Source organism: Lutzomyia longipalpis, chromosome 2 (genome assembly GCF_024334085.1).
Source record: "Lutzomyia longipalpis isolate SR_M1_2022 chromosome 2, ASM2433408v1".
Taxonomy (NCBI): Eukaryota; Metazoa; Arthropoda; class Insecta; order Diptera; family Psychodidae; genus Lutzomyia; species Lutzomyia longipalpis.
The window spans coordinates 33,372,914-33,396,263 of NC_074708.1; the positions used below are offsets into that span (position 1 = coordinate 33,372,914).

At 35.6% G+C, this 23,350-nt stretch overlaps 6 protein-coding genes across 7 annotated transcripts in view; 4 read left to right on the forward strand and 2 right to left on the reverse strand.

Moving 5' to 3' along the window:
- Window positions 1-23,350, reverse strand: part of LOC129790123 (WD repeat-containing protein 19) — an 829,031-nt gene that overhangs the window by 735,620 nt on the left and 70,061 nt on the right. The window lies entirely within an intron of this gene.
- LOC129790155 (protein O-mannosyl-transferase TMTC2-like) overlaps window positions 1-23,350 on the reverse strand; it is a 433,518-nt gene that overhangs the window by 207,535 nt on the left and 202,633 nt on the right. The window lies entirely within an intron of this gene.
- The window catches only part of LOC129790211 (serine/threonine-protein phosphatase PP2A 65 kDa regulatory subunit), a 620,353-nt gene that overhangs the window by 20,082 nt on the left and 576,921 nt on the right, over window positions 1-23,350 (forward strand). The gene's annotated exons all lie outside the window — the stretch shown is intronic.
- On the forward strand, window positions 420-12,397 carry LOC129790318 (phospholipase A1 VesT1.02). Its single transcript, XM_055827789.1, has 8 exons — window positions 420-481; window positions 561-678; window positions 8,065-8,210; window positions 8,317-8,432; window positions 8,504-8,630; window positions 9,025-9,216; window positions 11,853-12,051; window positions 12,146-12,397. The coding sequence occupies exons 1-8, from the start codon at window positions 424-426 to the stop codon at window positions 12,210-12,212; spliced, it is 1,023 nt and encodes a 340-aa protein (XP_055683764.1). The 5' UTR covers window positions 420-423; the 3' UTR covers window positions 12,213-12,397.
- On the forward strand, window positions 14,194-17,837 carry LOC129790296 (phospholipase A1 member A-like). 2 transcript variants are annotated; one of them, XM_055827741.1, is made up of 6 exons: window positions 14,194-14,609; window positions 14,694-14,869; window positions 14,948-15,071; window positions 16,457-16,885; window positions 16,955-17,153; window positions 17,225-17,837. In XM_055827741.1, the coding sequence occupies exons 1-6, from the start codon at window positions 14,519-14,521 to the stop codon at window positions 17,334-17,336; spliced, it is 1,131 nt and encodes a 376-aa protein (XP_055683716.1). In that variant the 5' UTR covers window positions 14,194-14,518; the 3' UTR covers window positions 17,337-17,837. The 2 variants fall into 2 exon arrangements, with proteins under 2 accessions (XP_055683716.1, XP_055683715.1); XM_055827740.1 differs by having other exon boundaries at window positions 14,194-14,869.
- LOC129790250 (phospholipase A1 member A-like) lies at window positions 18,578-22,945 on the forward strand. Its single transcript, XM_055827681.1, has 5 exons — window positions 18,578-19,311; window positions 21,250-21,490; window positions 21,553-21,599; window positions 21,665-22,096; window positions 22,157-22,945. Exons 1-5 carry the CDS (start codon window positions 19,263-19,265, stop codon window positions 22,852-22,854), a joined length of 1,467 nt encoding a protein of 488 aa, XP_055683656.1. The 5' UTR covers window positions 18,578-19,262; the 3' UTR covers window positions 22,855-22,945.

Consider the following 23,350-nt stretch of genomic DNA (forward strand, 5'->3'; position numbering starts at 1 on the left):
CCAACTTTTCCGGACTCCATCATTCCTGTTTCACTTCTGGGGCACTTTCACCCACAGACTACCTTCTCACGGTGAAATCCCATTTCCTGGCCATGCAAATGGATTACTGTGGAGTGCAGTGATTTTTTTTGTTCCTTCATTGAATTTTCTTTTTTTTTGTGGATTTGTGTGATTTTCTTGACCAGGAAGCTCTGTCTCTCACACTGTCTGTCTGTGCTGTGTAATGCAATGCCAGGAAGGTATTAGAGACACCACAAGTGGATGATTAAGTGCGTGAAAAATCCGCTAGAAAAAAGTATGGCCAGATGTTTAGAAGAGCGATCATTTGTGAGCCATCAAGGACTTTTCTCCTGAAATCAGGATTGTGCCTAAATCCCCAAAGTTTCTGTCTTGAAAGAAAATATTTTTTGTGTATAAAGGAAAATGCAAGAATCTCTTGGGAAATTAGGAGCAATTGTGATCTTCCTAGGATTAGTTGAAGGTGCATTGTTTGATCTTTCCTTTTGCGATTTTTTTCAACATTGTGATCTAACCCATAAAATCCATCCAATTTCTTGCAGTTTCAAGTGGACTCCTCTTTGCAAATACAGGAGTATTGGATGTGAATCCCTTCAAGTGTATCCTCAGCAGGACAAATGTGTGCCCCCACGATGAAATTGACTTCTTCATGTTCACCCCGTAAGTTATATATATTGATGCACCACCCTATCAAAGTGAAAATGCATTTTATATAATGAAATTTCTACACCAACAAAGTGCAAAAGCGTATTTTCAACCTTAAATCCCATGAAGCGTTAAAAGAAGATCAAACATTTTTCTCTTCCATGAATTAAAGATTTTTTCGCGCGCCCAATCAAATTGGAAGAAAAATCTGTATTAGCGTATTTTTTGCAAGAAAAAAATCCCAACGTTTGACCGTGATCTTGACACTATATTCGAATATTTATTGAATAATCTTGCGATTTGCATTAATTAAGAGACCTTTTATTCGCTCATTTATGCAATTTCTCACATTAACAGGCATGTGCTCAAAATTGTGGAGCAGTGTTGTGCGAAGTGGTGAAGAAAAACTCATCAAACGATGAAAAATGCCCTCAAACTGCCTAAAAATTGGCTTCCAATTAGTACTGGGCTTATTATTTCCATAGAATTGGTATTTTTTATGAGATGTGGATCAAGAGATAATCCATAGGAAGACAATAGGTTAATGAAAACATTGTCTTTAGATACCATCAGAGGGAAATGATAATTTGAAGAAATTTTGATTGTTAAGAAAAGAATGTTTTCACGTTCCCTTCTTCTAAAAAAAAAATATGAAAATTGGAAAATTTGTCGAAAAAAAAACAATGAGAATAACCAAAAAATCAGGAAGATATAAATCCTCTCGTTTTCCGTGACACGTGATGAAGTAAAATGCAGATGAAATTTTGCAAATGTGGAATAAATTGATTAAATTCGTCTTCACGACTTTGGGGTGTGTTATCACATTTTTTTAAAACGAAAGTTTTGGAAAGTCACGTTTATTACGTAAAGTGACACTCTCGGAATAAATTCTTAAATAAACTCTTTATTAAAAAATTTTAAACAAAGGTGCGAAAAAAATCAATTTATTACCTACAATTTTTAGGTAGGTTATGGATTGAGCTTTTGGATCTTTTTTTTTTGGGAAGCAACAAAAATAAATTTTAATGATTTTAATAATTTGTTTTAAATATTTTCCCAAAGTTGATCTAATTTTAGTTGGTCTAACCCACTAACCCTTTCGCGTGTATGAGTACTATGATGACCCAATGGTGAATCATAATTTTATTTTCTTTCTTGAAAGGGATGCCATCATCCCTGACGATTCACCTATCATCATACTTTCCCCAGTTCAAATCAATTTTATTTTAGAGAATATTTCTCAGTAAAAACTTTTTCCAATTAGACGCATTTCTAAATGGATAAATTAAAAAAAAAATAACTCAAATCCGGGAAATTAATATAATGTTTACGTTTAGGTTAGCGTATAACCAGATAATGCAAAAGGGTTAACTTTAGTAAAAATTCTATTTGAAAGTTTAATCAGATTCTCTAATTAACCCAGACTTTTTAAATAAAATAATATTTTTTAAAGATTTTTTTATAAAAAAAAAAGTCAAATAGATTCGGTTAAAGAACGAATTTTATAACTTCTTCAGCAAAATTTCAAGAATCCTAGTTGAGAATTAACTTTTCTGAACAATTTTAAAGCCAAACTTCTGAAAAACTTCATCAAAAAATCCTGGGCATATTCGCATTAAATCCTTTCCTTAATATGAATTATTTTACTAAAAGAAAAACGTTTTCATCAAAGAAAATTCATTATTTTTCTTGGAAGAAAGCGAAAGAATAAACCAATTATTTAACAATTTCCTTGAATTCAAAATGGCAAATCATTAAAGCATGGCTCTAATTAAGTTAATAAACTTCTCACACTTTGCCCATTATAAAGACTCCATTCTGGTACATTAACTTCCCTAAATGCTAATGTGATCACTCAATTTTCCTCTTAACACCAGTTGCTTGACTTTTTTTTTTTCGTCAGATGTGGGTCATGTCGTCCCCCAGGTCAAATTTGGAGAGTGTATCGAGTGAAGAAAAAATCAATTCTAGAATTCCATGGCAGTGTTACGGATTTAATTTGAAATTCAAGAAAACGAAAGAACCGCCGTATTTACCGTATTGAGACGTAAATTTGGGATGCTCACACTTTCGCGCGCGCACCAAGAGACATTTTTTAAAATGTGGTGTGTTATTATAATTCCATTAGAAAGAGAATACAAATTGACTTTGTCACAGTCTGGCACCTTTTTTGGGAGAGGAATTAAAAAAAATTAGATGATTTCCCAACAAACTTTTCTTTTTTTCGGGCCCATGCGGGTGAAGTTGAGCAATCTGTGGCAATTGGGCTTTTCGTGCGATTTTCTCTCATTCCCTGGGAAATTTTACATTAAATTTTGCACTGAACTGCTTCTGTGGAGATGAAGGGAAAAATGAAGGTAGTTATCATGCCATGATCGACTCTTTCACCTTCATTTTGATACCAGCAGATTCAATGGGAATCATTTATATGTATCAAGCCTTTTGCTCCACTCTCACGGTTTAAACTTTAAAAGTGCAACAATAAAAATCTTTCTCTTGCACCTTTCTTCTGCATATTGCACTTTTTGTTGACTTGGGAGACCTTCAGAGATGCATTTCGAATGGAACCTCTTACTCCCAAATGCCACACCGATCACCCCTCCATGTTTAAATGAGAAATTCGGAACTTAAAAAAATGAAAGTGTTATTTTAATTAGTTTCTTCCATTTAGCATTATGTATATTCACGTGAGTGAACTTGGAAGGAAAAACCAAAAAGCAAAAAAAAATCTTTCGATACAAATTGTAAAAATTTGAAGCGGTAATTGATTCAAAAGGTCATGCGTGTTGGATGATGGACGGCTGTCGCATAATCTGTGTCACTTTTCCTCAATCGCCGATTAAGAGATTCTTCATACATTTAGATTAATTTTTTTTTCTTCTTTTTGCTTTGGAAGAAAAGGTGAAATTTGCTCTGAATACCATTTAGAATGGGATCTCCCTCCAATAAGCTGACAAACTGACAACGATCATAAATATATCCGCGACATCCAATTGCTGAAGCTGTGTACCTTCATTGCTCTTTCTCCCATAAAAAAACCTTTCTTCGTTTAAAAATGTTTAAGAAGATTTTTTATGACGCCTCAAGTTGTGCGACTTAATTAATAAAATCGTCAAATACGATCGTAATCTGACATAACTTTTTTTTCCTCTTCTTCTTCACCTTCAGTGTTTATTTTCATTTGCAAATTCAACCGGTATCCGCTGAATTATTTATAATCATACTATCTTATGCTTTCGCGAGCTGCACCAAAGATATACACAATACTTAACCCACAGAGCGCCCCAATAATAGCAATATTGTGCCTCACACCAAAAGTGCATCATGCTGTGCAGAGAGTTCAGTGAATTCATGCCATTTTGAGTAGCAATGAAAACTCTTTCGTGATTTGTCAAAATTATTGGAAACGATTGCAAGGAAAACCCAATTTAGATCTAATTAGGAGATAGGAAAAATAATATCGAGAAGTAATTTTGTAAAGTATTCCTCTGGCTAATTTATTTAAATTTTAATTGCTTGTTTTATATCCGCTTTCAATCTCTTTTTCATTTACAAAATGTTTCACATAACTAACAAAAAATTAAGTGAGTTTTTCAAACATTATAAAAAAAACACATAAAATGTTAGAATAATGAAAACGTTAAAAAAGAAACCATCAAACGAGAAGAAATGTTAAATCTTAGAATTACACAAATAATTCTCAAAAACCGCTAATTCTAATGCTACTGCTGATGTAATTTTATTTTTTAACTTAATTTAATTTATTTTTTAAACCAATTTGAAGAATGAAAATAAATTTGATTTCATAAAAAAAATATTTAAGGTTCTTAGACACCTAAAACTCTTTCTGTCTTTATGACTGTGTTTTGACTGATGTAGATATAAAAACTTTTATGGATTTTTAACCCTTGAAGAACTTTGCTGGCCACAGTGGCCAAATTGTTTTTTTTTATCGTCAGATAATAAAGTCTTCTGGTCGTAACGTAATAAATTCTAAATGAGTTAGGGAAGTTCAAAAACTTAAAGTTATTCGAAAGAAAACATGAAAAAATATTTTCTTTTTTGACAAAATTAATTCAAAATATGAGGTTAGAAATATTATCAATTTTTTACGTTTGTTCTTTTTTAAACGTAAACGTAAACATAATGCTATTAGCTTGTTAAAAATCTTTTTAAAAAATCACCTCTCTACCAAAAAGTTTTTCAAACAGTTTAAAAAATTAATGTGTCGCATTCACTTTACGAACAAATGAATGCAAACATTGTGCGGAACATTACTGTATTTTTTTACATGTAATATTTATTTTCCACACAATAATAAAAACACTGGCGTCTAAATTGTACAATATTACAAAATACCTTATCATTTCTTTCTCTCCTTCTCTCTCTGTTTTTCTTTAGCTTCCAAAAGAAATACTTTCAATTGTTCAGCTTGTAAAATTAAATTTTGCACGCTTCTTTACCAAAACTCATTGCAAAGCAAAAGCAATGTAGTTAGAGTAATAATTTGCATGAAATTGTGTGAAGAAAAGTCTATCATGCATCTGTGACTATCAATTTCAGGCAAAAAATTGCTTATTTAGCGCCAAAGAAGCCCTTTAGAAAATTATATGGGATTCGTTACAATAATTTTCGAATGCTTCTCTGGACATATCCGTAATTTAATTGCTAATGAAGAGTTTCTTTGACTCGTTTAGGAAGATATACAAACTATGTGGTGGTAGGCAAATGATTGAAATTGCTTGAAAGGTGGAAAATGGAACTAATCGTTACACTAAATTAGTTTAATTTCTTTTGAAAGGTTTTTGCGTACATCCAGCCTCTTGCGAAAGTCACCTTTCTGATTAAAAGAAATTTTTGTCATTGGAAAAATGTGATTTCTATCTCTTCCGTTTCTCTGCGCAAAAAAAAGTTCCTCAAACATCGGTTTTGTTGTAACTATTTTGTCACCAATGTCTTATTATGAAAGTCAACATAAAATTATGCATAAATTAAAAATGTGATATCTCCGTGAAAGACACCGCTTATCTCCAACACTATTGGCTTCTCCATCTCACTCTCAGGAGAGTGCTTGTCTTGTCTAATTAGTGCTTTTTTTTCTCCTCATCTGGACTGCAGCAGCATTATTTTTTCTCAATCACAAAACGCTTTCGAAATCTCATTAAATGTTACAAAAAAATTTCTTTTGCATAAAAGCTCATGATATTTTTTACACCTTGTTGAGCATTTGGAGATATGAAATTTTTTATGTGAGAGATATGTCCATCAACAGGGAATTGTCCTATTGAGGATTTACATTTTTTTATCATGTCTTTGATGCTGGTCTTTGTTATTATGAAAAAAGACCATTGTTGAGTGATTTTCTATTCGCATAATATTTTCCACCTTTTCGCCTTTATGTGTTGATAGTAAAATTAGTTGGTGTTCCACTTCGTGGCCAACACCAAGTATTGTAATCGTCGGAAAAACCGACCACCTCAGATCGGGCTCAAACTTGGTATGAGCACGTTTTAGACATCCCACATTACGAAAATGGTGGTGGAAAATTTTTGATCCGGCCGGTGGTCCAAACTTTGCCTTATATCTCGAGAACAGTAACAGATAGAGACTTCGAGTTTGAAGTTTTCTATAGAAATGTGGGTGTAAAATTTCATTTTTTCGCATTTTCAAAATCCAAGATGGCCGCCGTCCGCCATTTTAAAACAACGTCAACCACTTCCCTTATAGCTAGAGATCTGAAATTCTAGTATGTTGTAGAGCTCAGTGAGACGTCTTCATCAACAATTCATACTTGACAATCGGTCAAGCGGTTTAGCAAATATGGCGGTCTAAAGCAAAAAGTGTTTTTTCAATATAACTTGAGAACGGCTTGACCGATTTTGACCATCTTGGTATCAAATGAAAGGTTTCAAGAAGCCCTACAACTGTCTAGAACATTCCAAGTTCCAAAAACATTCGCAAGAGGCGCTAAAATCAAAAACAAAAATTGCCTAACTTTAAGGGGCAATATCTCCGAACATCTGTTATAGATTTCCTTTAAATTTTGATATGTTGTGGCCTGACTCAATATCTGTCACCAGTCCGAAAATGAAGAAAATCTATGTCGCCGTTTAGAAGATATGACCATTTGAAAAATTCTTGCATTTGAAAAGTTCTAAGAGCCATATCTCTTGAACCGCTTGTCCGATTTTGCTCAATTTGGTATCAAATTAAAGGTTTTGTAATTATCTACAACTTTCTAGAACATCAGAAACCTCTAGAACCATTCTTTCAGAACGAAAAATGCGAAAAACTCTTTTTGTGAAACAAATATCCTCCATTTTGTGTTCTAGAGGTGACCTTGAAAATCATTGAGATATATGTCAAATTATAGCTTATTTCAAGACCTTTCCAAAACTAGTCAAGAAATTTCTGTAGGTGTTATAGAACTAGAGATATGACCATTTTTATGCATCAAATTGCTGAATTTCACAAAAAAATCAACTTTGCCTACTAATATTGCTCACAAATAGTATTACAACGCATAAACAAACTTCTACACGTTGTGGGACACCAACTCTTATAACTGGACGCGTTATGATTGACTTTTCTTCTTGTGAGTAGCCACACTCTAGAAAATTATTACAAAAGATGCGCATTCGATGGAAGTTTTAGATTTGTGAGATATTTCTTTGATGCGCTTGCAATAATTGTTGAGTTATTCTCATATTTTGATTTAATTGTTTGTCAGATTGTGTTAACACAAATAATTTTGCAAAACTGAATTAATAATTTATTCAATTCTAAAAAAAATCTATTTAAAAATTATTTATCTACAATCCACAAATAAAACGTTTCGAATCAAAGCGCCAACAAGGAAAATTTAACCCTTTCAAGACAAACAAAATAGTAACAATTCTACTTCTTCTTAAAACCGTCTTTTCTTTTTTAAGGAAATTAAGGCGTGAGAAATTTCCGGAACTATTAGGTAACTTCTCAGTCCATTTGTCCATTTGCAACTGATTTTACTTCTGAACTGTTCCAAGCCAGGCTTCAAAGTGTTAAATTTTTTTTATGAATTTCCACAATATTAAAAATTAAAGAAAAAACTCTTTTCTCATACATTTGTATCCAAAAAAATTAAATTCCTAATAAAACAGCGAACCCTAATCCCCAAATTAACAAAGACCTCCTGAGGCTGTTAAAAAAAAAACTTCAAAGCTTATCTTTGATAAGATTATGGGTGTTTGCTTAAGATTAGTTTTTTTTGTGTAAACAGAGAAGTAGGAAAATAGCTAAAAACTATTTGCACATGGAAGAGTGAGCAAGAGAAGAGCTTATGCACGCGATAATGAATTTCCTTCCTTTTTCAGAGCCATTTCGCCATTTCATTTTTCTTTTTTTTTTGCTCTTTTCAAACAGCTCCGTCCGGCGTGGTAGGTCAATCGATGTCCGACACCCCAAGTCCATCACACTGGCGGGTTTCCAGCCCAAGCACGAAACCGCGATTATCATACACGGCTTCAATGGCACGCAACACAGCAAACACATCATGTACCTCAAAGACGGTGGGTGTCGGTGCTTTTGATTTGCTAAATTTTCCATCAGAAGAAAAAAAGGAAATTGAGGGCGGAAATTCTGACTCATAGGGGTTGATTTTCTTTTATTTTGCAGCGTACCTCTCGCGCAAATTTAACGTGATCACGGTGGATTGGTTTAGGCTGACGCAGTATCCGTGCTACGTGACTGCACTAACCAATACACGAGTCGTGGCACAGTGCACAGCTCAAGTGAGAGTTGCAATTGCGTTGCTAATAATGTTTTCCTACAACAACAAACTTGATCACTCTCATAATTTCAGGTTTATGCTTTTCTGACCCATATTGGAGCCAGTCGGCATCGAATAACATGCGTGGGTCACTCACTTGGCGCACATATCTGTGGCATGATGGGTAACCACCTGACGTCGCGACAATACAAAATAATCGGTGAGTGCGCTCAAAGTCGAGGTCTTTCGCATCCCAATACGCTGCTCGCAGCAAAATTGCAATTAAACGCTCCACATGGTGGGCAATTCGCTGATCTCGCGGCGTTACGCACAAATGAACACTTGAAAGCATATTCAACATAGATTTCCCCCCTCATTCACGGAACTTTTACCCTCTCTCCCTCCACACATACCACACACAACTTCCCCCCATTCATGCTGAAGATCAAAACAAACACACACATGCGCACACAATTTTATTGAGAAAAATTTCCATTTAGCCGAAAGTGCAATTAATTTTGCTAAATCTCGGGGAGGAAACTTTCACAGTTCCTTATTAATTCTGTTCTTTGCATTTTATTTATTTATTTATTTATTTATTGTGTCTCCAAAAGGCCTGGACCCTGCAAGGCCACTCGTGGAAAACCACGCCTCGAAAACTTTCAAATTAACAAGGGATGATGCAAAAGTTGTTCAAATTATTCACACAAATGCCGGAAAGCTCGGGCAATTGGCTTCATCCGGAACAGTGGACTTCTGTGTCAATGGGGGTAGGCAGCAGCCCTACTGTAGAGGTCATCCGATACGTAAGTTGCGTACGTAGATTTCCCAACTAATTTATTTCTTTAGTCGCAATAAGCAATTTAAAGAAGAAAAAAAAGTGGCGACTAAAGGAAGTCATCCCTTTTAGATGAACCCCTTTTGTGATTTAAAAATATTTGATTAAATATTTAAAACAAATGAAAGTAGGAAAGAATGTGGTAAAATAGCACGTAATTGAGGGAAAATAAAATTCAAAGGATTCGTATAAGAAGTATTTGAGATTTAACCCTTGGAAGATTTTGCTGGCCATCGTGGCCAATTTAACTTTTTTTTAAAGCGTGATAGAATTAAAATCTATCACATCTCTGCGAAAGAAAGTTCAAATACTTCAAGTTAGTATGTAATAAGAAAACTTGAAAAAAAAATGTACTGGTAAGCTGACCAAGCTTACGGGAGCTGTGTTTCTTTCAGTGTACCAATTTTGTGAGAGTAAACTAGAGCGCGAATTAATTTAAATACGCGCAAAGTCGGGAAAAGTTGAAAAGTCATACCCTAAGAAATGTTTGGAAGGCCATATCTCGAGAACGGATCCATAGATTTTCATAAATTTTTTTTTGTTTGAAAGGTCTTGAAGTCAGCTATAACATATCGAAAAATGAAAAAAATTTATGTCGCCATTTTCGAAAAATTCGAGTTCGAAATTTTCGAAAACTTTGTTTTCGATTTTAGCGCCTCTTGCGGTCATTTCTCGAAGTTGCAATGTTCTAGACATTTGTAGGGTTTCACGAAATCTTTCATTTGCGCTTGAGTTGATCAAAATCGGACTTGTAGAACCCGAGATATTACATGCTAACTTTGGAAGGCTATATCTCGAGAACGGCGACATAGATTTTCTTCATTTTTGGCATGAAGCTAGATAATATAGTCAGCTATAACATATCAAAAAATGAAGCAAATCGATAATGGCGTTTTCGAGATATTCATCGAAAACTCATCGAAAATTTTGTTTTTGATTTTTGGCCCCCTAGCGGTCACTTTTGAAACTTCGGATGTTCTAGAGAGTTGTAGGGTTTGTTGAGAGCTTTCATTTGAGCCCAGGTTGATCAAAATCGGTCAAGCCGTTTTCGAGTTATGGTCGATTTTCGATGAAAAATTGTGGCGGCCATATTGACTAAACGGCTTGACCGATTTTCGAAAATGAGGTATCGTTGGAAAGGTATTGATGGCCTCTACAACATATAAAAATTTCAGATTTTTAGCTATTACAGGGGCTGAGATATAGCGAAAACAAAATTTTGAGGTTATTCAAAATGGCGGACGCGGTGGTGGGGGGTAAAATTTGACATCATAATCGGATGTCTTCCAGTCGATATTTAAACTTTGCCGTTTACCGCAAGTCTCTATCTATTACCGTTCTCTTGTAATTTAGCAAAAGGTTCCGGACGGCCGGCCGGAAAAAAAATTTTTTGGCGCATACGTTTTTTGGAATGTGGGGACCCTAATTCGTGCTTATCCCAAGTTTGAGCCCGATCTGACGACTTTCGATTTTGCTCGGTACACAAAAGCTGTGTCTGAAAGAAACACAGCTAAAACATTTTCTTTGTGATCGAAAATTAAGATCAAAGTTTTGAGATTAGAATTATTGATCCTCCAAGGGTTAATTAGCCTCGTTCTGGGGTAATGTGATCCATTGTAATTTTTTATCGAAGAGAAAAGTCTAATTTTTTTAATAGTTTTATGATTATTATTATTCTTTAATTTTTTAAGCCATGAAAAATATTTTTTTCTTTGCCTTTATAATTTTTTTCATTTATGTACTTAGCTCTTCAGTAAAATAAGTATTACCTACTTAATTTTTAGAAAAAATAATTCTAGGCATTTTAATACCATTCTAGGGAGATTCTAATGTACCTACGTTTATTCCTCGGAGGTCCATTATTTTAAATGTGCTATTCTGCCCCGATCTTCCCTTTTTTATTTAATCAAAACCGATTGATCTAATATTTTTGAATCACAATGTAATGCAATTTTGGTAAATTTATTAAACAGGAAAAGGATTATAACTTAACATCCTATCTGGTTTGGACGTAGAACCTAATTTATACTAAATGGATTTTACTTTAATTTTTAAAGTAGTTTTTAGTTTAATATTTATAGCTTTACTGGTCAAATTTCGCTTCATTAAGACATAAATTCGCTTGAAAAAAATTGCATTGAAATTACATTGATTGAATAAAACAAGGAATAAAATAAAATAAACCAACAATGAAAATTTTATCGTCGTGAAAGGGTTAAATTTTCTCTATCTCCTCTCCATCTCATGCGACTCATACATAAAATAAATGTGATTCCTATAAATAAAGACCAAAAACCAAAAGATCTCCACAAAAAAGATGAATATAATGAAATAATATCATTCGAATTACATTCATTCTGTAATAGGAAGAAAGGGAAAGAGGTGCAGATCATGCACAATTCGCGCGCGAGAGAGAAATGGCATAGAATTTCAAATGGCCATTTGGGGAACTCGGCGGCATTTGGTAAACGAGTCTCATGGGAAAATGGCAAGAGAAAGCCACGATGCGCAAAAGAAAAATATTTGCAGTCTTAGCTGAGTCTTGGGATGAAGTGAAAAGAGGGAATCTGCGATGGTTCATGCTTTACACATCTTGTTTTGCAGGAAGATCACGATGTAGTCACTTCTTGTCTGTGTGCTACTTGGCCAACGTAATCTTCCACCATAAGCAGGTGATTGGGGTCCCCTGCCCGCACGGCTGTGTCCACGTGAAGAAGAATCGCCTGCCCATCTACACGAGGAACATCTTTGACATTCACAACTTGGTGCAGTACATGCACATTGGGCAGGACACCCCAGACCAGTGAGTACATCAAAGCATTAACATAGAATTACTCCACAGTATCGCGCAATTTATTACTTTTCTTTCATTCCCCCTTCTTTTCTTTTTCTTGCAGTGTAACCGGCACATATTGTGTCCAAGTCGATTATGCCAAACATTGTCCATTCAATGATAGACAATAAGTTTAGGAACATGTTGTGAGGGACGTTGCGAGATTTGTTGTACAGTGTTTTCCCTATCTGAATTAAGTGTTTTTTTTTTTGGAATAAAGCTCCTCAATTCACATTTTTTTTTTATTTTTGATGTGAAAATTATCTGGTGAAAATTATCCCGCAAAGTGAATTTCTCCCAAAGATCATTCGCTAAAGGTAGCAAGTAGGCAATTTAGCAAATGGCACAGATGAAAGGAAAATCATGGCACGAGCACCTTGAGAAAACTTTCCTTTTCACTGCACCATCCAGATGCACGACCGTATCATTTTACAATTAAGTCAGCTCTTACCGTTTGCAATTACTCCCCATTGTATACTTAATTTTCATTTCCAGCATGCATTTTCCATCTCACAGCTTCCACCGTGTGATTTGACGGATTTTCTTAAGCGCAATCTTTTCCCGAAGTGAGTTAAGTGACATGCTTGCAGCCAGAGGGGCTTTTTATTTTATATATTGTTGGTTTATTTTACTAAATAGGTACCTACTTATAAAGGTAGCATAAAAGGCAAAAACTTGTTTATATTTTACCCGCGGGATTTACCTTATTTCGCACACTAAAATCTCGCATAAAACCGCAAAGAAGAAAATCTAACTGAACAGAAATGCCCAATTGAACTGAAAATTTTCTTTATCACGCAGCATTGTTCTTTGTTTTAATAAATGTATTAAATAAAATTAGAAATTCCATGAGAAAGCCCATGGAAAGCCCAAGGGTAAGCTTTAGGGAGTAAAAGTTTGATTAAATTAGATTTGAAAGAAGTGTGGGAGTTGAATATTTCTTGTATTGGATTGTATTTCTCTAATTTCTTTATGATGGAATTGTAATTGGTTACGACTGGCGTATCGAATTTGAGAGCATTCGGAGATTTGAATGAAAAAAAAATTTGAGAGATTTGAAATCGAAAGTCCGGAAATTGGAAGAAGCATAACGATGACAAAAGGGGCGAATAATTGAATGAAATAAATACCTATGAATTAATGAAAAGACTTTAAAGTATTTTAAATAAAAAGTTTATGTGAGAAAATTCACTTGGAGTAAATATCCTTTCGATAGTGTCAGGCAGGAAGATTTTTTCTCACGAGCTTTCAACGTTAAGATACATAATTTGCATCAAAAAAGCTTTTTTTTCTGAAGCAATTTAAAGCGAGCTTTTTGGCGCTTTCAGCAATGTTTCGGACAAATTGGTTTTTCTAGTATTATTTGGGGGTAAAATCCAATAAAAAAAAAGTGAAAATTCTTGGAAAAAATCGATTTCCTTGAAGGAAAATTTAATATTTTGCACTGAATTGCCTGACAATGGTTTTGAATAAATCATAATATCGCTGGTAGTACCAAAATGTTCATTTTCTTGCCTCTAAAGCGAAAAAAAAACACAAAACACCGTCATAAATATTTTCAGCTTCAATTTGCATAAATAATTTCCATTTAACTCATTTTTCCGTACAAAAAAAAAACGCACTTCAATTACTCCAATGTGTGTATGCTCCACCACCACCAGAGTTTGTTCTAGTGCCCATTTAAATCGAAAGATTGAGAAAATATTTGCAAAACCCATCAACATGATCAACATTCCGTTGATCAATCAGCCGGGTGAACCTTTGCACAGAGAGATCAAGTAGATCTGCACGCCATTAAGTAATTTTCCTTATTAACTCTCGCTCGATTTTGTTGGCGTCAATGAACAAGCGGTGTGTGTGTACGTGATCCTCGTGAAGATCACCCAGCGCTCGCGCGGAGGGGCGGTGATCGCGGGTCGTGCCGGTGAATATGCTAATGTCTCGTACGGTATGCAATTGTGGAGATCCTAACGGACTGCACGGAGCCCCCACAGTGTATGTTCTCAAATTGTACATAGAGCGAGATTGTGATATGCATACGAATGCGAATGGTGGAGCAATGAAAGTCAGGTGTGCCATGCCGAGGAAGTGCGCTTCTCACTCGATCTTCAACCGCCGAGCACACCAGATCGCGAATATCATCGATTTGTGGGCAAGTTTTGGGTGATGCAACGTGGTGCACGAGTGAAGAAGTTGAAGTAAACTAGACCAACGGGTGAAATCTAATATTAATCAGACAGCTTGAAAGTCGCAAAATCGCTTTGGAGGTACACACAAACGGCATTTCATCACTCCTTTGGAGGGGCTCACCACTGTGGACGTGCTCGGAAACGCGCCCATACTATATTCTTCACTTATTACCCATCCAAGGTCTCCCGCTTCCTATTAGCTGCTAAAAGTGCCATTGCGGAGGAAATCCAAAGAAGTCTTAGCCAGTATGGTGCTGTTCTTGCAAAAACGCAGACGGATGGATTTTCTAGTGAAGATCTACCTCTGCGCCACTGTGCTTCAGTGTGAATTCCTTGAGGGTGAGCTTTTTTTTTCAAAATCAAAAATTTCTTCGTCTTTTAAAAAAAAAAGTACTTTAACGATCATTTTTCTGCCCAATATAGACACCAGTGCCCAAGGGATCATCGCACAAGCACTCTTCCTCGGGGATCCAACAATGTACAACAATACAATGGAAAATTGCATTTGGAAGCGTGGAAATGATCGCGATCAGTGCCCTGATCCTGACATGAATATGATCCTCTACACGAACAATGGGAAAATTCAGAGGAAGACAGTGGTGAGTATTTTCGCCCGGCCGGGTGTTGCTCAAGTGTTCAGAGTCAAGTGCAGATCGTGGTTTCTCGTTTACTTGCAGTTGGACATGGATCAGGCTGATTGGTTGCGCAATAGTGGTTTTAATCCCGAACACGAGAGCATCATTCTGATCCACGGCTACGCTGGTGGGGACGATACTCTACCAATGGTTGTTCTCAGGGACGGTAAGTTTAAAAATTTTCCTTTTAAGTCCTTTACTTTTTAAATATTTTTTATTTAAGAAAAACGTTAAGTTTTGTAACGGTTTTGAGTTCTTAAATATTTTTTTAAAAAAACCGTTCCAAGACGATTTTTAAGTATCATTTTTGGATCATAAATTGCTAAAAAAAAATCCAAAAGGGTGTTTAAGTAATATTAACGTTGGTAATTTTCTCCATTCAAAGAAACTTTGCACTAAGACTCCACCAGTTTGATCTAGGTTAGGCCCCCAAGTTCTAATTCATTGTCTTGCACAATCAAATCACCGGTTAAATGTCCTTTTTTTAAACTACTTTCTAATTGGTTGAAAAACACGATAAGAGTTTTTATTCGCTGATTTTCACTCGTATCTATTTCTCTATCGGTTGGAGCTTCAGTGCAAAGTTATTTTGAATGAAATATAATGACATTTTTCTTAAAATTTGGGATTTTAAATTAAAATGTATGTATGTAACTACCTGAGTTTGGCGTAAAAGTTTAGGAGTCAAAAAGGAAAAAAAAATATTTGGAAAATTGCAAAATTTTCACTCACTCTAGAAAGCTTTAAGGGTAATGTTGGGATTTTCTTGATAAAAATCTCTTATTTCTGGCGCTCATCGGACGGAGATCTTTTGTCCTTTTTGACTCGTATGTATTTGTAGTCAGTTAAAAAAATCTTAACTCTTATCTTTCTTATAAAATATCTTTAAAAAGATAAAAACAGGTTTCAAAAAACTTGTTTTTCCTACATAGTTTTTTTTTATAAATATAAATTACCTGTAATTATTCCAAAAGAAAATTTATCTACTTAAACAATTATATCTTGGAAAAAATCTTAAGAATTCAAATAATTTCCTCTTTTAAACATGAGATTTCAACATCATGTAAATATTTTTCAGACAAGCCTACAGGCGTCCTTAACCAGATATTCCCCAAGGTTCCCTAATCTTCAAGGTCTTCCCTGCAGAAACCTAAACCTTCACCAAGAGAACAATGAAAACCTTGATGAATATCTTGAATGAAACTCACGGACAAACTTTTTTAAAAACTTCACCCGCGCCGGTGTTTTTCCAAAAAAAAAATTATTACTTCCTGCCCAAACAGTTAGCTGAAAAGTGTAAACTTGCTCCCCACAGGATATCCTCTGAATGACTCAAAAGCACGGTGGGAAAAGAAACTTTGACCGTGCGGAGATTTCTAAATTCGCACTTTCATCAGTTCTGAGAATTATGTGCGGAAAAAATGCCGCAAAGTCCAAGAAATTCGCCCTTGACTGCAACGGAAGCCCTGATGCAATTTCCCAGAGCAGCCCATGATTGCCCAATCGGCTGAACTTGATGCGACTGACTTTGCTTTTGCCTGTTCTTTTCAGCATACCTCCGACACGAGGACTACAATGTTTTTGTAGCTGACTGGGGTGCCCTGGCGCAACCGCCATGCTACGTGGCTGCTGTACACAACCTTCGCCCTGTGGCTAGGTGCTTTGCCAAACTCTTCACCTTCTTGCGGGATTCAGGGCTACGGGTGGAACAAACAACGTGTGTGGGGCACTCACTGGGAGCACATGTATGCGGTCTGATGGCGAATTATTTAACCTTCCGCCTGGAGAAGATCATTGGGCTGGATCCAGCAAGACCCCTTGTGAAGCTCGGCAACGCCTTCCGGTTGGATAGTGGAGATGCAAAAGCTGTCCAGGTGCTGCACACAAATGCTGGGCACTATGGTGAGAGTGGACGCATAGGGCATGTGGATTTCTGCATAAATAACGGCAAGAGGCAACCCTTCTGTTCCCCAACATCCAGTTGAGTTTTCCCATTGAGAAGAGACTTTAAGAATTTTCTTTTAATAATTTTTGTGAATTTCCATTCAGATATTCACCTCTGCAGCCATATTTGGTCTATTTGCTACTTAGGAGCTACAATTTTCTCCGACGTTCACGGAGAACCCTGCTCAAGACGCTGTGGTGGTCCTGCTGGTCAAGGACCTCTCGCAGCATGGAGACAATCACGCAATAACTATCGCCAACTCATCACAAACTCCATTCCAATGGGACACAAAACACCCAACAAGTTGATCTTTCCGCTGAAAATTTTGCCTCAATTTATGACTAATTTCTCATTTTTATTCTTACTTCTTTTAGTGCCTTTGGAACTTTCTGTCTAAGAGATGAAAACCCACCGTTCTGCCCAAGATTCCCTGGAGATGTTGGGGATCAGAGGTGTTGTGTCAACAACGAAGCAAAGAAGCTGTAATGCTGAGGAATGAAAATCCCACAGAAAACTTTTGTATACAAAGAATACTCTTCTAAGGAACTTCTAAGAAAATTCTAAGGAATATAATAGGATAGTTTTTTATACGTAAAGCCATAAGGATTTAATCACTCTTGTTTTTGTAGCACAAAGAATTAATAAGAAGTGTGTTCGTTTGAGGGAACAATTATGGACTTTCATCAAAGCTGGTTTATCTCGCAGTATTTAAAAGAAAATAACATTTCTGACACCAAAGAGTTTTACGAAACCATCAAAAATTTGCAAAAATAAACCACCAAAAATTCTATTTTTTGAGATAAATTAGCAAAAAAGCATAAAAGTTTCCCAACGAAAATTTTAAGTTAATTAAATTCTGAGAAATATTTTAGGAAAACTCCTTTCCAAACTCATTGAATTTGAGTTTATTTGAAGCGGTTTTAATTTTAAGTTTGTTCTTACAATTAAATACTCGAGTTTATATTAATAAAAGTATTGTTAAATGGTTGAGATTTATTTTGTAGTTTTACGAAGATTTTCAAACATGAACTCCTTCGAATTCTTTCCTCAACAACTTTCCCAAAATATCTATCTATAAAACGTCTGATAAGCGACAAAATTTGAGAAAAAGCAATATAAGGCAATTTAATCAAGCCCAAAATGATAAGATAAATTTCTACAACAGCATGGGGTAATTGAAATGAAAGCTTTTGGTCATTTTCTTATACATTTTCCTTTATTTCCTTTAATTTCCTCGTATTTTTGAGTCAAGTTTGAAGATCTCGTTTGAGGCTTTAATATTTAAAAAAAAACTTTCAAAATTGATCTCAGGATCGTCTCACAGATTCAATCAAAACCAATCTCCGAATATTAAAATCTGCATGATTTTTTGGCTTTAATAATTTTGGATTATTTCAAAAAGATTTCGCGGAATTGCAGCATAAAATTTTGCAAAATATGAGAAATGCAAGAAAATTTAATTAAAAATTTTATATCCCCATTATCAGTTCAAACACCCCACCCGGTGAATTACAAAATGCTTTTAGAATGAAAGAATTGGGAATGTAATTTGTATAAAAATTGATTTTTATTGAGTGATTCAGTATGTTGGCACCCACCGCGTTCCCCTCAGCTTTGGGAAGCCCCCGTCATGTTCTCGCGTGCCACGATTTCTGACCACTTCACTCATTCGGCTGCGGTTGCCGCAGACTCGGGAATAGAGCTTTGTGATAACATTCTCACAGTCCAGAACACGAGTGAGTTTCGCCGAGAGCAGTCGCGCGGTAGTTTCAAATCAATAAAATCTTCTTATAGGAGAATCCATTGTGACGACGTAATGTAATTGTGCCATTTGTGGGGGCCCCCACACGTGAGATATATAGATTTGTGCGAGCAAAGGAAAATTGGTCAAATGTACGGTATTGCTTTGAGCTCATTCCGTGCGAGATTGCGCGAGTGGAATATTAAGAGACGGAAGAGAGTAGCCTCCTGGACACCATCCCGTGAATTTTAAAGGCAACGGAATTTAGCATTACCTCTCACTTTAATATTTATTTTAAACCAACACAGCCTACGCACTGAGAGTCACCACGGTCGTTATTGTTCTTTCTGATTAAATTTCATCGACACCTTGGAGGTTTGTGACCCCCCTTTTGGTGTCTTCTTCATCAGTTGTGCCGCCACTCTTCCACACGAGATCTTCTTCCCCACAGAGCCCAACATTTAGAGACACCAAAACCATTCGGGAAGAGGAAAGTGACGCGGTGCACAGAAAAGTGTTTGAAAATGTGCACCCAACTGATGCGATAAGACTCTTTTTCGTTACAAACCATCATAGAACATTCATCCGCTTCAACTTTTTTCATTCATGGGATTTTGCAACAAAGTGTGGTGGTCTCAGTGCCTGTGAGAGTGTCAAGAACGGAAGTGATAATGTTGGCGCATGTGTTCAGAAGTTGGATTCAAATAGCCCTCCTTCTATGTAAGTTCCCACACATATACCGCAATGAAATTTTCCAATAAAGAACTCTAACTTTGAGGGCAATTTAAATAAACCGCCAATTTATATGCAGTGAGAAAAAATTTTAATTCAATCCCATAAATCCCATCAGATTGGAAGTCTTCCAATATTAAAGATTTATTTGCCTACGCAGCATTTTTTCCCTGCTTCCTTATTACCTTAATGGAATAAGAGAAATAATCTCAAGAAGTGCATGCAAGAATGTTGCCTAAAACCAGAAGAGAGAATCAGCTGGTAGATAAATTAACATCAAAGAGTTGTTTTTTCTCCGTAAATTCAAATACAGGCAGCAACTTTTTTTATATGATAGGTACTTATGTGATGTGAGAGATGGGAAAATTTTACACTAGAACGCAAAATGTTCTAGAGGTTATTTTTAGCGTAAATGCATAATTAAAATTAATTTTAAGAGAAATAAGAGAAAAGCAATGTTAAACTTTTTTTTAAATAATAACGTTGACTGACAAAAATGGATTAAATGGGGTAATAAAATTGACCAAAAATTACTTTTTTAAGGATTTTAAAGATAAATAATTTCAGGATTAAGACTGAAAATCAGAAGATTTAGTTCGTTAACCCTTTCATGGCTACCTTAATATTTTCGTCCTATTAAACCTTTTCTCATTTTTCAAAAATTTCCACATTTTCCAGGCAAAAAATGGCATGAAAAATTTTTATAAGATGATTTTTAAACATTTAAAAAAAATGTTCGGGGAAATCATCTTATTGGATGGAACCCGTAACAAAATTAAATAAATAAATAAATAAAAATGTTCAAACGTTAAAAATAAATTGTCAAATGTTAGTAAAAATGTCAAGCGTTAAAAAAGAAATTATAAAACGTAAGAAACTCAAAAATTTATTTCAAATAAATACCAAAAAGTAACGTAGAACGCATGAAAAGAAACGTCAAGCGTTAAAAAATAAATGTTTAACGTCCAAAAAGAAACCACAAACGTAAGGAAAAATATCAAACGTTAGAAAAAAAAAGTCAAACACAAATAGAAACGTCAAATGTTAGAAAAAATGTCAAGTTTTGAAAAAGAAATAATGTACTCAACTATTCCATCGTACTGTACATTTTTTTTTCTTAAGGGGGGTCTCTTTTGAGAGCTGGTGAAATTAAATATTTTAATTTTTCTTCGGGTTTTTCTTAAACTTGGTTTTCCGGTGTATGTCACATTTAAAGACTTAATATTGAGGAGTAAGAAAATCACTTTCCGCCATCTTAGATGCGACGCCATCTTGAGATATTCCTCAAAACACAAAGGTAGGTTTTTCTAAGGATCTACTGGATGGATTTTGATGGGGTAAAAAGCAAATGAAAGAGGAAATACCAATGCAGATTTTGATGTACCAGAATTTTGAATTTCCACTCTGGGGCTGAGAAAAGTGGAAAAACGTCAAAAATATCTTTAAAAAATCACATTTTTCCACTTTTCTCAGCCCCAAAAAGGAAATTCAAAATTCCACTACATCAAAATCTGCATTGGTATTTCCTCTTTCATTTGTTTTTTACCCCATCAAAATCCATCCAGTAGATCCTGAGAAAAACCTACCTTTATGTTTCAGGGCAGTTCTGCGGAAAAGTCGGAAAATCACAAGATAGCGTCGGACCTAAGATGGCAAAAAGTGATTTTCTTACACTTCAATAATTAGGCTTCAAATGTAACCAACATCGGAAAACCAGGTTTAAGAAAAACTCCAAAAAATGACAATATTAAAAATGTGTAAATTCTAACAATTTTCTCAAGAGACCCCCCTTAAGAAAAGTATACCTATTTATAAAATTACAAATCATCAAGCTCATTGAAAGCACAGAGACCACCATTTGATGTTACACCAACCTTGATGTATTTATCAGAGAATTAGTCATAATGCAAAACCTCTCTGCATTAGTTCTAGCTGTGATTGCTTCCTCCATTCCAATCGCCGTGGATCAGAGGAGTTCTCTAAAGTGGGGTCCATGCATTTGGGTGCGGGATCGAAAGTGCCCGGATAGTGACATAAAATTCTTCCTTTTCACATCGAGAAATCCGAGTGAACGTCAATGCATTTACGTGGACTCAACATGGGAGAAGTCCAACATATCCACATCTTATTTCAACCCTCTACATCCCACGAAGATCATCATTCATGGGTTTGTTCTTTTAGTTAATTTTCTCTTTGAATCTTCATTTTTTTTTATTTTTGTTTATTCAGGTACAACTCAGACATGTACTTAAACAGCCTTATCGAGATGCGAGATGGTGATTATAATAGGTTAAATTATATAAATATTCAGAGATGATTAAATTAATCTTTGTGTCTTTAGAATACCTCCAAAGGGGTGACTACAACCTCTTCTTTGTGGACTGGAGTTACCTGGGGCAGAGTCCCTGCTATGTAATGGCTGTCCACAATGCTGATCACGTTGGAGCATGTATAGCTCAGTTAATCCATAGACTCCTGGAGACAGAAACAACAGACATCCATCTCATAGGCTTCTCCCTTGGGGGTCAAGTAACAAACTACGTTGCAAAGCACGCAAAACCCTTCAGGATACCCAGGATAACAGGATTGGATCCTGCTCTGCCACTTTACATCGGGGTGGGCAATGACGAAAAACTCGATCCTTCCGATGCATTATTTGTCGATGTTCTGCACACAAATGCTCTGGTTCAAGGAAAAGTTGAACGATGTGGTCATGCGGATTTTTATTTCAACGGAGGAATCCTACAGCCAGGATGCTGGTCCAATGGGCAGAGTTAGTTCACCATGCTACGCCAAAATTATTCCTTTTGAATAATCAGAATTTTCTTTTCAGACCCGATTGTTTGTAGCCACCATCGAGCACCAGACTACTACATGGAGAGCATACGGAGCTTTCGTGGTTTCTGGGGTTGGCAGTGTGAGAGCTACATCAACTACCTTCTAGGATTTTGTCGCCCAACCGATATCCTTCGTGAAGCAGGAGAGAATTGCAAAAATACAACGAGAGGAATGTTCTTGATCAATACAAATCCCAATATGCCCTTTGCAATGGGCAAATGGACGGATATCCTCAGCAATACTGGCCTCAAATCTAATTTAATTGAAGAATATCTAGCACCGATTAAGCGGAAAAATCCCCTACAGGACGAACTAGATCAATGGGGAAAACTCGATGGGAATTTCAATAATATCATGAATTTCCCTACACCCCTCCCTCAGGATCCAGCAAACGATGAATGGGTCTATTTTAGTCAACACGGTACAAAACGCATCACAGAACATCTCTTTGGGACTCTCTTGGATGAAACACTCGAGAGGCAGAGGAATGACATTGAGGATAATTCCCTGCAGGCAGGAAGTTTCGACGACGGAGAAAAACTCCAAGCATTGACTGAAAAATCCCCAAATGAGCCTCACAACCCAATACAGGATCACATCACAAATCCCATCATCTACAGAGAAAAAGTCATCACGGAGTATGTGAAAAATATAACTGGATACGAGGATACGTTCCCGCTGCCACAAAACTAAAACAGTATTTAAGGAATTCGCGGACACAATGCTTAAATCTTCCAAACGAACCTGTATTGAACATCAACTGAAATACAAAGTCAAAGCACGAGCTGTGTGTAGTTTTTTTTTTCCCTCAAAGAGGTTTAATTAATCACAAATGGATATCACGTGAAATATTGTTCTTTTGCACTTGTCGTAATACATGCGATTAAAGCACGACATGTGCAAATTAAAGACGATACTGAAATTGTGGAAAAACTTTTGAACTCGAATGGAAAGACATTTATTGTAAATTTTAGGGGGCAAATGAGTAACTAACTAATGCCAATAATAATTAGATTGATATTGAAATCAAGAAGTAAAATAAAATTAGATTATCAGGACAAGTAAATTACTGTGAGGGTTTCCTTAACGAATTTTAAGGACGTTTTTTGTTCTTTTATTTTCTAGAGGAATTTTATTCGGTTGTGTTTGAATAAATTACAATATTAAATAAAATAATTAGTTCTAGAAA